The following is a 15,909-nucleotide window of genomic DNA, read 5'->3' as shown; positions in this document are numbered from 1 at the left end:
TCCTTTTGTTTTACCCTCATTATGAACATATATTCCCCTTAAAGCTTTTCTCCTGAGACCCTTAATAATGTATGCTCCAAGATTTAACTAATAAACTCAATTACATACAAAGCTTATTGAAATAAACTTTAACAAATATGCACCCAAAGACCGAAATAATATTTTTTCTCTAAGCCTATTTTGTCTTTGACCTATGAATGGTTTATTCAGCCACTAGACAATATGCTTATTTCTTATTGGTAAAATTTGAAAAGTTTATTAATTTCAAAAAAAATCTAAATGAAAAAGATACTATCAGAAGGTATATGTGGATTTTGTCTGATATAAGCCATATATCATATCTGTGTCTTACAACTTTACGGTAACTTATTTCATGCTTTTAAAAATACTTATTTCTAAACCATAAATATTATAAATGCCTTTTTCACTTTCCTGTTCTAAATCAGCTGAATCATTAAGTTCATCCAATGTTTTCTAAATTTCTTACTATACTACTTATACTTACTTATTCTTCTTATTTAGCTATAAAATATTCTTTAAAATATTTTTCTGTGGAATATTAACCGATTGTATCAGAAGACAAATTTTAGAAGTATGTTTCTCAGTAAAGTCACAAAGTACCTAAAAAGAACCTATTGATATGGCAGTGTGATGAAGAAAATGCTGTGGGTAGTCAGTATGTATATCACGAAAAACATTGGTATTTGTTAATTACGTTTGTGGTGAGGATCAGTGACATGATTAAACCTGGGGAATTTTGCTTCCAGTTAGTTATTCCATAAAAAATAGAACTATTTCTATTTTTTAACTTTTATTTTCTTATGCTAATAATAATTGTGAATATTTATGTACTATTTGCTATATAGGTAAAAGTTTTCCCCAAAAGAACCAATGCTTGTAAGGTTTAAGACTAATGGTTGTTTGTAAAACCTTTCAAGTTATTTTGTAAATTTCAGAAACTATGCATGGATATTTAAAATTATATCACCTTAATACCAGGAAATTGCTAAAGGTTTTAGTCTGGATATAGGACTGCTCCACATCTTTTGTGTACATTAGCTAGTGTTAGGGTCACAACAATCCTGCAGGAGAGGTGTCATTACTCCTATTTTACAGGAAAAGCAGAAGCTCACACCATAATGTCTGTGTCATGGCTATTTGGCTTGAGGTTCCTTTTTCTTTTTACTGTTCTTCAATTCTTGACTAGGCAGTTGAAGATATTTCAGGATTTCAGGGGCAAGTTCTAGACTGGAGATATATTGATAAATTTATACACAATAAAATACAAATACGAATTTGGTGTTCTCACCAAAAAGTTTTTTTTAATAGAATAAGTTGAAACGATTTCTCAGTGTGGCACACTGTATTGCATATGAAATATAATTGTTGTTAAATGTTTTATCTTAGTAATTATGCCTCTCTAACAGGTAAGCTGTTTCATATTTATAAGACTTTCTCTAATCTCTTAACAATTCCTGGATTCCTGAGTCAGAATTCCTGAAGGTGTTTTTCTTTCTACCTGTGTATTTACATTGTTTGTATCATTGCTATTCAAAAGAAATATAGTGAAAGCCACATGTGTAATTCCAAATTGCCGAATGTCTGTAATCTCTTAACAATTCCTGGATTCCTGAGTCAGAATTCCTGAAGGTGTTTTTCTTTCTACCTGTGTATTTACATTGTTCGTATCATTGCTATTCAAAAGAAATATAGTGAAAGCCACATGTGTAATTCCAAATTGCCGAATAGCTGCATTTAAAAAATATAAACAGGTGAAATTACTTTTACTACTATATTTTATTTCACTTCAAATATCCAAAATATTATCATTTCAACATGTAGTCAAGATTTAAAAATTGTGATATTTCACTTTCATTTCTTTGTACGAAGTCTTCAAAATCTGGTGTGCATTTTACACTTACAGCACATGTCAATTTGGACTAATCACATTGCATCACAACCCCATGGCTAATTGGACAGCAGAAGCAGGCCTATATGTGGTAAATAGTAATACTTCTGATACCTGGTGTTCCCAGAAATTCACCTTAGGCTGTGAAGTGGAAAAAAAAACAAGTTATTACTTTATCTTATTAAAACTGAAAATATATGAATGTTTTATATTGTATTCCAAATAAGTGAAAATGTACTCAACTTACAAAACTACTGGTGTACTTTACAGAGAGGAGTGCCCTGGAAAGTATCAAAGAAGGAGTCTTGAAAATCAAAGAAGAACCCTCTAAAATACTGTCTGGAAATAAGTTTCAAGACCGTTATTTTGTTTTACGAGATGGATATCTTTTTCTCTACAAGGATGTGAAGGTATTTGTATAAGCAGTATTTGAACATGCATACATTTTTATTTGTCTGGGTTTCATTTTTATTTTATACCACTCTCAGCCATCTCTCTTGAAAGTCGCTGCCTGTGGTTAATAAAATATATGGTAAGCTGATGATTTATCTCTTTCAGCCTCTGGAATATGCACTCAGTAAGAAGTTCATTTGACGTTTCTAAGTATCTCAAATGTTTTAGGACAGAGAATGACGTAGGCCCTAAAGAAAAGTGTAATATGTGTTACATAAACTAACATATAAATCAGCATCTCAATCAATAAAATTAAGAGAGCATATTTTATTTCCTAAGGTAAAGAAGGCTTGAGTTTAGCTAATAGAAGTTAATAAAAGGTGGAATCAAATGTCAGCATCCAAAATTTAAAATAAATAATTAATTTCTTTCCTATATGTTTGAATGAATTGATTCATGCATATAATATTGATTGAATCTTGTTGATGTATTTCCTATAAGTTTGAATTTTCTAAAAGCTTTTACTAAAGAACTGTAGAATGGAGAAGAAAACAGATAAAAAAACAGGGAGTAGATAAATGAAATAGTTAAAAGGATATTGAATTTAGCAACAGAAAATCTCATCTCTGCTGAGTTGTTTGTGTGAATAAGTACTAAAGAACTGTAGAATGGAGAAGAAAACAGATAAAAAAACAGGGAGTAGATAAATGAAATAGTTATAAGGATATTGAATTTAGCAACAGAAAATCTCATCTCTGCTGAGTTGTTTGTGTGAATAAGTAACTTAACCCCTCAACCTCAACTTCTGAATCTGAAATATGATGATGGTGGTATAAGTCCTGCATGGAAGGTTGTTTTAATGCTTAAATAATAATATATATGAAAGTTCTGTTTAAACCATGAAACATTTTGTCAATATGTATAGTAGTAATGGTATGCTCATCAAAAGACACCACTAAGAATATGAATAGGCAACTCCTAGGTTGAGAAAATTATATTCCTAGTACATCTACTTGAAGGACTCATATCCACAACAGAAAGAACTCTTCCAGATCAACAAGAAGAAAGACAACCGAATAAAAAGTTGGGCAAAGGATTGAACAGACACTACATGAAGAAAGATGTAGACACTGCCAATAAGCCATTGAACCAAAAGTGGTCAATGTCATTAATTATAAGGAAATTAAAATCACAAGATACTATTTTACATGCATTGGTATGACTAAAATCATAATAGTGACAACATCCAATGTTGACAAGGACGTAGATTAACGAGAACTCTCATAAATTGTTTATTTGTGGGCACAAATAAACGTTACTATCATTCTTACTTTGCATATGAAGCCTGTGTTGTCTTTCTTCAAGGACAGTGGAATGTCTAGGCAGGAGGCTAGCGAAACAACCCTGAATTTTGCAGTTTTTATCCCTCTATTCAGAGAGTTATATACTGTACTAGATGCTATAGATTGGATACACCTCCAACCTCACTGAGGCTTAATCCCCACTGTAACTTTTGAGGGTGGGAAATCCTATTATAATAATTGAAAGGTGGGGCCTTGGAAGAGGTGATTAGATTATAGTAGTGAATGGATTAATAATGGTGGTCAGGGGCGTGGTTCTGAGGGCTTTGAAAGAAGAGCACATGAGAGGTTAGTCTCTCTGCTCCATCATCTTCTGTCATGTGAGATCCCTGGGTCACTACTGCCACCGCAAAGACCCCCACTGGATGTGTTCCCTGGACTTTGGACTTACCATCCTCAGAAACTGTAAGCAATACACTTCATTTTCTTACAAAGTAACCAGTTCCAGGTATTTTGTTATAAGCAATGGAAACAGACTAATATACTTGAACTCATGCCTTATTATTTCACCTGACATAAACAGAAAGGAGTTTGCCAAGGAATCAAGTGGTTGTTATCATTTATTATTCTTCAATTTTATCAGGAGGTGAATAGTAGAAATTGTAGAAATAAGACACATTGAAATTTGGGGTTATGTGAATGGAATGCATCAGGTTTTAAGGTTCATGAACTTTAGGTTTGTGTTCATGAAAATAAAGTCTAGACTTCACTGCTGATTATTCTAATCATCTAGAACTGAATCTGGTTTAATTTTGTTTGGTTTTCTGCAGTGGGCCACCTGCCTTGATCTTCAATAGACTTTATTATCTTAATTCTTGTTCTTCCATATACATAATATGTTGGTAAAGGATCACTTGCAGTTGGATGTCTTCCTGGAGCATTTAAAAATCAACCTGAACTTTTTAATTCTGTCAAGGAATTGACACCTTCCATTGTGTAGCAACAGAAGGTTTCTAGAAACAACTAGTAGTCAGTAGGAGTAATAACAGCAGTGCAGTCATGATAGCAGCAACTAAAATACAAGTGGTTATTATCTCATTTTATCTTTATAGTAACCCCATGAAATTGGTACTATTATTATTCCCACTTTGCAGATGGAGAAATAGAGCCACAAATACATTCCATAGTTTGTCCAAGATCACATGCCTAGTAAGTGATGGAGTCAGAATTTATTCCCAGGCATCTGACTCCAAAGGCTCTATGCAGGAACTTACTAAGTAAGTTTACAATATTTTAGCCTAGTGATTTCTCTGACAGAATTTTATTTATAGAAGATAAGTTTTTTTCATTTAAATAGTACAAAATATTTTCAAATATGGAAATATGTACAAGTTAGTTTTCCACAGTGTTTTCCCTCAAGCTGATGTAAACTTTAATATCTGCCACAGGAAAGCATGTTTATGGAGAAGTGACTATTAAAGATGGATTGCTTTTGTAAGTAAGATGAAGAATCTCATGTTCCTTAATAGAATAAATTTCATTTAAGAATGTGAATCTTTTTGAAAGGATCATCCTGCTCACTCTAAGATAATTCATATAAACTGGTTGGTAGTGATAGTCTGGAGAGCTTATCTAAAGACAGTGCTGTTTAAGGACACTGAAGACATTTTTTTTTTTTTAAATCACAGTTACCTCAGGTTATGGAATTATTATTTAATCATTAAGAATTTGAACGTTATATTTGCACATCTGTCAGGATAAATTAATGTAGCTGCTACTTGCATGTTAAGAAAAGCAGATGAGAGATTTGTGTTATAACTCAAAATACTATTATTTTCAACACAAGCTTTTATTTTGATGGCTATTTTTTCATGTTATTTGTCTGTCCCTGTTAATATTGATGGTTGAAGTCTTTTGCAATGTTAACTTTTCAAGTGATTTTACAAGTGAGTTTATTTTAGTAAATAATCAATAGCAAAATCCCCTAACTTATTTGAGTTAAGAATTGGCTCTGGTTTTGGCAGTTGCCATTAAGATATGCGTGATACTATATATTTAGAAAATGATTTACTGAGATGGAAGTAGGAATTACAAATTGAGAAGTACATTTAAAGAGACTTTGTGTTAATTAGAGATAATTTATGAATGCTCATTAACAACAAATTAGGGTAATACACAGGGGAAGATATATTTGTTTTGCATGTTTTCTCTATACAGAAAATGTTAATTAAAATGTTTTCAGCCTTGATTTACATAAAAGGTGAGAGGTTTCAAAGAATATTGCCATTACACTGTTAATGCTGTAAAAAAAGCAAATGGGTAAAGGAGGTCATTAAAAGTTGCGTGCACTAATAAGCAGACTCGTTTTAGCCACAAAAGTAATTTTTTAAGCACACTCATTTAATTGGCTTAGTTAAAAGCTTTACTTTGAAATATAGTAACTCAAGTGACACATTCCAGCCTTCATAACAGTCTAGTGTATTGAACTTTTTGGAGAAATTCTCCAGAAATTATATATACCAAAAGAGAAAGTTGTGATAAGCCAGCAGTAAAGTTATCTTGCCAAATGAGATTTCCTTTTATAAAACTTTACATTAGTATCTTTATAGTTCCTCTTTATGCATATTCAGTTAAAAGAGCTAAATGAAGAAAGATTTCTTTCCACAATTGCTGATCTCCTCTCAAATAATGCCATTTGTGTTCCTTTGGATAGGATATAGTATAAAGTAATGAACTTGCATGCCAGGAGTGGATTGGGGAATCAGTTAAATTATGTCGGGCTCTCAGTCTATTACCAAAAGTTCTTCAAAATGCAGGCAACCCTGGACTTATCAATGTATAAATGAAGACTGTATAGTTCAAGCTCAGTGTCTCTTATCCTCAAACATGCAAGTCTCATCTTCCCCATACTCTTGGATGCCACTGGGCCGGCCCATTATAAACATATTCTTCACCTTTTACTTTTCAAACTTTATGGCTGCTTTCATGCCACCGGGCCGGCCCATTATAAACATATTCTTCACCTTTTACTTTTCAAACTTTATGGCTGCTTTCATCAAGAAAAGACACTATAATAATATTTTAACTTATATAGAACTTAGTACTTAGTTGAGCTACATATTTGCTACATGGGCTTTTGTGCATTGTCCTAGGACCCTCACAATAATCTACATGGCGATTTCCATGAGGCGTTGTGCTCTAAATTTATAATGTAGCTTTAATTTCTTGTGAGATTACTTTATGCTGATTCCTGGACTAAACCCTTTACAGGCGTTTTCTTGTTTAATCTTTACAATAACCCTTCACAGTAATTCCTTATGTTCTCATTTAATCCTCACAATAACCTAATGAAATGGTCAATATTTTTATTTTCCCTATTTACCAACAAAAACGTGAAGGTAGAGAGAAGTAATGGGAAATCACAAACTAGTAAGCAGCAAGTCAGATTTATACCCAGGTCTCTGTGACCTCAGACACCTTGCTCTTAGTTATAAATGCGGTCTGCCTACCAGTTTGAAACAGAAATTCCCTTGAGAATTTTTAGGATATGAGGAATGCTGTATTATAAATTAGTTCCATGGCTATTACCTTTGTAGAATCTATTACAGGGTATCCAATGGTAAATAATGAAATGTGTCTGGTTTTGATACTAAGTTTTTAAATTAGGGTGTAATGAATTTCCATAATCACAGATAAATATGTTGGGAGGGTTCTTTTATTTAGAAAGTCTACCTTATTGCATTATTAATGATAGTTTTGATTAATATGGATACTTGAGATAGTTTGATGTATGCCCACACATGTTCAGAGTCAGTTTTCCATAATTCTGAAATCCAAAAAGTACAGAAAATCACAAATCATTTGGTGGCAAAATCTGACTCAAAACAATGTGGAAATATTTCTAGCCTTCATTTATCTTACAGTGTATGAAATATCGTGCATTTCATTACAGACATAAGAATATATCTGAATACAGAGTACTGCCCCAGACAACACTGGTGGTCTGTGAAATTACATAACATATGGCACATGCATTGTATTTTATTCTTAATATATGGAAAAAAATCACTTTTGATGCACATTTGGCCCTAAGAATTATGGAATTATGTGTGTGTGTGTATACATATGCAACTATATAAAGATATATATATATACACACATATATCCAAAATTATCTACTTAAATTTATTTATTTGGTTACATTGCAATCAAAACAGTCTTATTTACTAAAACTTTGGTATTATATTTATGAAACATTGGAGAAACTAAACAGTTCTAAACCCGGTCATTAATACTCAGGGAAAATATAAGGAAATATCTAAAATCTGTTTAATTGCAAATTATTTTGTTTTTCTTACAGAGTAATAAACATGACAAAATGTTTTCTCTCAGTTCAATGAGGTTTTATCTTGGAGTAAAAAAGAAAATGAAGCCTCCAACAAGGTAAAGTTTGAAATGGAAGTGCTGTTGAAAAAATTATGGGAAAATCTGTCCGTTCAAGGATTTAGGGATGAGTGATATCAGTCTAACATTTTACTTTATTTTATTTATTAATTTTTTTAAAAAGATGACCGGTAAGGGGATCTTAACCCTTGAGTTGGTGTTGTCAGCACCACGCTCTCCCATGTGAGCTAATCGGCCATTCCTATATAGAGATCTGAACCCGTGGTCTTGGTGTTATCAGCACCGCACTCTCCCAAGTGAGCCACGGGCCAGCCCTGAATCTAACATTTTATAAAGTAAGTTTTAGATAAATCCCTTAAATTGCTTTGCCTGTGGCACGGGTCCTAAGGCAGATTAAGCAAATTGTATGAGTAGACAAGGAGGGATGATGTTCTCGTGAGACTCAGATCAAACTCTGGTGATTGCAGTCTCCCCTAGGTAAAGCAAGAAATCCCAAGAAGGTGCCATCTACTGGGAAGTACATGGGTCCTCTGCATCCCATTCCTTGATCAGTCACATCACAGCCTGGGGGTGTTTTAGGCAAGTCTGAACACAGGAGAGCACATGCTGCCCTGCAGCCTCCTGATGCTTAGCTTTTAGAATATTTTGGTATGTTTTTAGAATATCCTGGCTCTGCAATTCACCCTTAGTGTTGTACCAAATTTAGTACTGAACCCATAGCATATACAAGAGTACTTCAAAAAATATGTGGAAAAATGGAACTGAGAGATAATATGAATCTTTCTGTGAACTCTCTGAAGTCCCCTTCAGTTTATACCACAGTTTCTTATCACAAATTACTTTGAATAGCTAATAAATGTTTATACTAATATTTTTCTTAACATGAAAAATCATTTTAATGAACTGTATGTGCTTACTTCTGAGATTACTGAAAACGTCCTCACTTTTACCTCCATACTTAATTTCTAAGCCCAGCACATATACCTGTGTTGCAGTTGGCATACTCCCCCAATATCAGTATGTCTATATATACGTTTTCTTATTTTGGCCACTTTTGTAGACTTTTGTTCTTACCCAGTTAAGAGTATTTTCTCAGAGGTATCCCCCTCAGCTCCATATCATCACAAGGCTCCTTTCCTTTGTCTCCCTTCAGCCCATACAAATGTGTAGCCAAATCCCTTGACATTCAGCATTCACCTCTAGCTAAATCATGCCTGTTGAATCACTACTTGTGGAAATCTGCTCTATTATGCATTTCCACCATTAAATTTCACTCCTTAACATCTAATATGGTTCTCAATCTTGTAAAATATATCAAATGTGCCATTTTCAATGTACATTTATATTGTGTTTTTTCCTATGTGATGCAGTTGGGGATTGACCGCATATTCTGAAAAACATCACTGGTAAGTTAAGAGCTGGCAACTTTTGGCTATTAGTGTTTATAATCATTATGATGAAGACTGTTGTCTAAGCCATTTTTAAAAATCTGCTCTTAAGAGGCCATGCACGTATTTTTCTTCTTAGAGTCATAGTTTAAGGGGAAAAAGATATTTTACCATCATATACCTGGAAAAAAGCAAAATAACATTGATCTTTCCACCTTTCAAAAAATACTGCTGATTATTTTGCAGCAGTTACCAAAGCCTTCAGCTGTATTTTGTTTAAAACAGCATATTTACACTGTTATTTTGATATCATACCCTTGTCAGAAGATGGAAACAACTTGTACTGAAATATTTCACTTGAGTGCATTAAGTCATCATCAATCAGGAGAAACCCAATGAGATTTCTGATCACTGAGTCATCAAACAAATACACTGGACAACAGTCTTGTCTTTTTGAGCTATGTATTTTTTAAACTTTGTTTTTCAGGCACCTGTGTTGTGATAGTTCACAAACTCAGATGGAGTGGATGGCCAGTGTCTTTATTGCTCAGGTACGATATTTGTTTCAAATATCCAATAAGGTGGAATAATTTTGTTTACAGGAAATGTTAGCATGGTGGTGATTTTCAAAGAATTCTTAGAGTTTTAGTTATATTCCATTGGCATTAACTTTTATTCTCCCTTTTTAAAAAAAATATGAAAGTCAAAATTTATCTGTTACCTTTAGAAAGAGAGTTTATTCTCTCCTTTGAGGCTTCTTTTTTGCCAGCCCATCAGCTTCTTATCTTAGGAGAGGTGCGTTGCTTTAAGATGGCCATGAAGGAAAGAGGGACTTGTCTGAGCTGTCTTCCTAACCCTAATCCCACGTAGATCTTCATTTTGAAAAGTGTCCTGTTTGCTTTCTTATTCTCCCACTGTCTCCACCCCTGCCTTTCTAGAAACAATGACAGAAACCTACATTTCTTTAACACAAATTGTGTGCTGGATACTTCAGAAGAGTTAACTCACTACTCCTTTCAACAAACTGTGGGTTATGTTGTTTGTCTTTACAGAACAAATGTTCTGTTGTTTGCTCAGGACCATTCATTTAGTGTTTTAAACCCTGGGGTGTCCAAGGCCAATGCTTGTACTCAATTTTATGCATAGTCGCCTCCCTATCGGAAAGAGTTAAATAGTCCCATTAATTAGATTGGTTTCTTTTCCAACTTTGTCTGGCTGAATTCCCAACAATGCTTCTCACAGAACATTGAGATTCATTGGTAACGATTAAGTTGCCACTCTTTATTACTGAGAAGGTACTTTTCTATTTCTTTTACAAGGAAGAAGTTAACTCACCCCAAAATCTAGGCCTTATTTGTTTTGAAAATCGTTTTCTCTGTTCATTTAATTTATTAACCTTTCCAGTGGTTAATAAACATGGCTCTTCTGAGCCTGTCTCTACTATTACTACCTGGGAGTGCATTTTCAGAACAAGGCTAGCTGCTAACTTTTTAGAGACTTTTCTTCTTTTTTTAACTTTTTAAAATTCATGTATTCAAACTCTACTTAAAAAACAAAGCAACAACAACAAAAAAAAACTAGATTTGAAGTATTTTAGTAAAGTTGGGAGCACAGAATCAAAAGCTGTTACAGTGTCCATCTGTGGTACAAATAAATTGATGCTTTTGTTTTTATAGTTGAAATCAGTAGACTGTAGTTGAAAGACGAGTGAATAGCCAGGAACAAGTGAATAGCTGCTCCTGTGACAGGTTATCTCTCCCTGCCTCATGTATCCTTTCAGGTCATAGCCCAATTATCTTTCCTCTGTCCATTCCACTTCTTGGGATTATTCAGCTTCTCCCTTAAACGAACACACGGGTCCTCTTGGATTTAAGGACTTACGGCTTATCTCTGTGGGGAAACCAACAGCAAAGTAGCAAATGTTAATATAGACAGTCCCCAACTTATGATGGTTCCACTTCCAGTTTTTCGACTTTACAATGGTGCAAATGCAATACACATTAAGTAGAAATCGTGCTTCATGTACCCATTCAGCATTTTGTTTTTCACTTTCAGTACAGTATTCAGTAAACTACATGAGATATTCCACACTTTATTTTTAAATAGGCTTTGCGTTAGATGATTTTGCATGTTTGAGGTAGGCTAGGCTAAGCTATGATGCTTGGTAGGTTACGTATATTAAATGCATTTCTGACTTACAATATTTTCAACTTGCAATGGGTTTACCAGTATGTAACCCCGTTGTAAGTCAGGAGCATTGGTATATATGTTAATACACACACACACACAAAAATGCATGCTAACTAACAATAAATGCCCCTTACAATGAGTTCTCTTTCAGGGACCCGAATAATTTCATAATATCAAACCCCATCCTCACCCCTGCCTCAAAAGTTCTCTAGATTTCAGCTTAAATACTACCTTCTCAGAGGAGTGTTCCCTGACTTTCAGATCAATTATCTTCAGACTGTCAGTCTTAGCTGTACTTCTCCATTGTGGCACTAATTTAAAAACATGCATGTAATTAGTTACTTCATGTCTGTCTCTCCTACTAAGATGTAAACTGCATGAGTGGAAGGACTCTGTGTTATTTGACTCATGCATGTATCTGCCCCACAGAGCCCAATGCCTTTCACAAAATATGTGCTCAGTATTTCTAAAATGCAAAAGAGGGAAAGAAAGAAAGTATTCGGATAAAATTTCAAATGGATGTCAGCATGATAAAATAATAAATAAAATAAGTTGGGAAAGGAGAAAGAGTGTGACTGAGGTAAGGAGAGCACTAATTAAGAAAGGTTCTCAGGGAATGGCTTTCTCAGTAGGTGACTGGTGAGCTGAGACCTGTCTGAAATGAGTGGGCAAGTCATGTAGGTATCCAGCGGGGGATTGTTCCAGGGATAGGGACTAGTAGGTCCAGGTCCTGAGACATCATCATGATCTTGATTTATTCCATGAATATCATGAAAAGCTGTGTAAGGGAACATGTAAGAGATCAGGAAGGCAGGAGGACAGATCATGTAGTTCCTGTTTAAGAGTTTGAAGCAAGGAAGAGTATAACCTGATTTATTTTCGTTGAAAAAATAATTTTGGTTATTTTTTTGAGGCTGCACTACAGGGGGTCAAAGATGGAAGCTGGGAGAACAGCTGCATAAAAGATGTCAGCTCAGACTAGTTAGTGATAACAGTGGCTATGGTAAGACGTATTCAGATTCAGGAATATTCTGAAGGTAAACCCAGAAAGGCTCTCATATTGTCTGGCTATAGCAGTTTGATGGAAAGAGTAGAAATCAAGGGAGAATCCTAGTTTTTTGGCCATAGACAAGTGGTGAATGTAAGTGGTACTATCAGAGACAGAGAAGGAAATCGAAAGTTTTGGCCACATTAAATTTGAGATGTGTATTAGACATACAAATGGATATGCTGGGTAGCAGCTTGGGTATATGCATCAAACACTCGGGCAAAAGTTTAGAGCTGAAGTGTAAATTTTGGGGAAGCCAGCACTTTGGGTGTCTCAAAAGTTGAAGGATTGGATCAGATGCCAGGGAGGGATGGAGAGAGGGTGGGAGGGAGGGACGAAAGGGAGAGGGATAGCAGACAAATAAGCCCTGGGACTTGCTAAACATTGAAGGTCAAGCAGAAGAGGAAAAAAACAGAAGAAATGAGAAGGGGTGAGGAAGGAGGAAACTAGTTAATGGTTGTAGAACATTTTAAGTAATTTGCTATGTAGATCAATGAGGTTGTGACTAGATAGGAACAAGAGGTCGAGGTAGGTTTTGGGGTTTCAATTTGCCTTTAAGATAGGAGAGTGTTTAATTTGCAAATATGCTAAGGGAGACGATCCAGTAATTGGCAGAGGAAACTGTTAGAGGATGAGAGAGATTATTAAACCAGCAGAAGCCCCGAGCAGACATGAAGCAACGTGATCAAGTGCACAGTTATTCATCATTGCTGAAAATCATTGTACAACACAGAGGGTGGCACATTTGTTCTCAAATTATTGACTACATATTCTGGACTACTGCACAAGAATATATATGATTGGAGAAAAGTTATACGCAATCAGAGCAAATGCTGATTGCAAAAAAAAAAAAGAAACTCGCTTATATGGCTACAGATGCAGGGAGATTGGTACATTTCATGGTGGGAAAACGATATTCTTAAGTGATTACTAATAATTTTAAAAGGGAAATCAGTGCGTTCACCCCATGTGAGGCAGAGGGGGATACTGGAAGTGTAAGGGCAGGGTGAAAGGTGAGAAATAATCTTCAGAGAGCGAGGAAGCCAGTGTCCTGTGGTAGAACTTTAGGGTTTTTTTAACCACGAAACCTAAGCTGGGCTACGAGGGAGGTGGGAAAATGTGGAAAGAAGAATCGTGGTGGTGAATAGACTAGAGGTCTCAGGGAATGAAAAGAATTCATAGAGTGAATGAAACTAAATCAGGTTAGCTAAAAAGATGGGGACCTCAAGGTTAGAAAGGGGGGGCAGAAATGGAGGTTATGGTAGAACTTAGTGCTCACTTGGAAATTTAAGGTTAAATTTAAAGTGAGATGGATCTACAGAGTAATCTTCTATTTTTTTTTTCTTTTCTCCTCCATCACCTGGCAGGCACCCATGGAATAAGGAGAATTGGGTTTAGATAAGTTTGGGGATTTGCCAGGCAACAGAGTAATCTTCTATTTTTTTTTTTTTTTTCTTTTCTCCTCCATCAACTGGCAGGCACCCATGGAATAAGGAGAATTGGGTTTAGATAAGTTTGGGGATTTGCCAGGCACGTGTGATGGAGGGGGAAGGAGTGTAGCACTTGGAGGTACTTACAAGGGAGTGAGTTTACTGACCAGCCCTGAAATCTAAGGAAGGCTACGAGGGAGGTGGGAAAAAATGTGGAAAGAAGAATTGCGGTGGTGCATAGACTGGAGGTCTCAGGGAGTCAAAAGAATTCTTAGAGTGTATCAAATTCAATTAACTGGAAAGAGGGGGAGGTCAAGGTTAGAAAGTGGGAGGCAGAAAAGGAGGTTTTAGGATATGATCATTGGTTGTAGCAGTGAAAATAAAATCCTCAGTGACATGATCCATGCTGTATAATTTTTGAAGTCGCTTACAGATAACTACAAATGTTATATCAGAATATATCACTCAGTCTAAAGATTTACACTCCTGNTTAGATTCCCCAAAATATCATTTAGCATATATACTATTTATCAATGATTTCAGAGAGTAAGTATGATTCACGGAATTACATAATTCCTTTTCAGCCCATTTTCTCCCAGCTTTACATACTGGGAACATCCCAGTTACATAATATCAAAATTATTTTAGTGACCATGATATAAAAATAATATTATGAAGCTTGTAACTTTCTCTCTAAAATATTGTATAATTTACCATTATAGATTTGCTGAAGCAAAGTAAATGTTTCACTAAAGTTCAAAAGCAGATATGATTCACATACGCTAACGCTAATAATAATAGGACCTACTGTAGGATCATTGAGGAGTAAATGAAATAATATATGTACATTGATAGGAACAAAGCCTGNACTGTAGGATCATTGAGGAGTAAATGAAATAATATATGTACATTGATAGGAACAAAGCCTGACAGTATGTCCCTCAATATAAATTAACTATTATTATATATTGGGCACAACAGTAAATATTTGTTAAATTGAGTTCTTTGCTATAAAACAATATATTAAAATACTAATTGCAGCATAAGAAGAATATGTCGATGTATCTTAAGAATTGAGGAAAATTAAGAGTAGGCATTTAGGTACATAGTTTATCAAATTATTTTCATTTCATTAGAACACCTATAAACTTCTGATCTTATACTTGGTGTTCTGTATTTCTTTCATAGATTGTTGTCTGAAAACCAATTTGCTTTTCCCAACTTCTGAAAAGTTAATCTACCCTGAGGAGTATAAAAACTCTTTAAAGATTTTTCTATTATATGTATATCTCAAGGATTAATCACTTAAGAGCTTATATTTTTACCTGTGGACATTTATCCCCATTGCAAAATTAACTTCAGCCATATCTGTAATCATTTACTGGGCCAGAATATATAGTCAGTATTTGAGAACAAACATGGCACGCTGTCTGTTGTAGAATGATTAAACCCCCTATAAATGTCTGGTAAAAAGGTAACATTCTTTGGAATTAAATGAAAAAACTAACATTTTATAAAGTCATGAAATAAGGCTAATTTTTCTGATAGTCATGTCTTAGGTTGATTTGGGGTATATAAGATCAAATTATTTTTACACTAAAATTATCTTTGGTATAGAGAGAAAATAAATGTATAATTACCTGGATTATAGGGCCTAGAAATGTAGACAAGTGTATTATTTTCCCCCCCCAAAGATATTTTACAATTTTCTCAAATATTTTCTCCCTTTTGGTTTGATAAGTAGTACAGAAGGCATGTATTTGAAACTTAGAAATTGAACTGGGACCTCAAAGCTCAGTTCACTTAAGAGTTTCACATCCTCCAGCGATGTCGCTGCCAGAGTCAA

General features: G+C 34.6%; 1 protein-coding gene across 1 annotated transcript in view; it reads left to right on the top strand.

The window, feature by feature from the left end:
• The window catches only part of LOC103600044 (arf-GAP with Rho-GAP domain, ANK repeat and PH domain-containing protein 2-like), a 58,048-nt gene that overhangs the window by 30,263 nt on the left and 11,876 nt on the right, over positions 1-15,909 (top strand). Inside the window, exons 7-10 of the mRNA XM_008584274.1 lie at positions 2,180-2,319; positions 7,964-8,046; positions 9,378-9,413; positions 9,883-9,946. Coding sequence (XP_008582496.1) covers positions 2,180-2,319; positions 7,964-8,046; positions 9,378-9,413; positions 9,883-9,946 — 323 coding nt within the window. The remainder of the gene's footprint in view (positions 1-2,179; positions 2,320-7,963; positions 8,047-9,377; positions 9,414-9,882; positions 9,947-15,909) is intronic.

The sequence above is a fragment of the Galeopterus variegatus genome, unplaced genomic scaffold (genome assembly GCF_000696425.1).
Source record: "Galeopterus variegatus unplaced genomic scaffold, G_variegatus-3.0.2 Scaffold3198, whole genome shotgun sequence".
Taxonomy (NCBI): domain Eukaryota; kingdom Metazoa; phylum Chordata; class Mammalia; order Dermoptera; family Cynocephalidae; genus Galeopterus; species Galeopterus variegatus.
The sequence above is the reverse complement of the archived record's forward strand: the minus strand, read 5'-3'. Positions and strand labels throughout refer to the sequence as shown.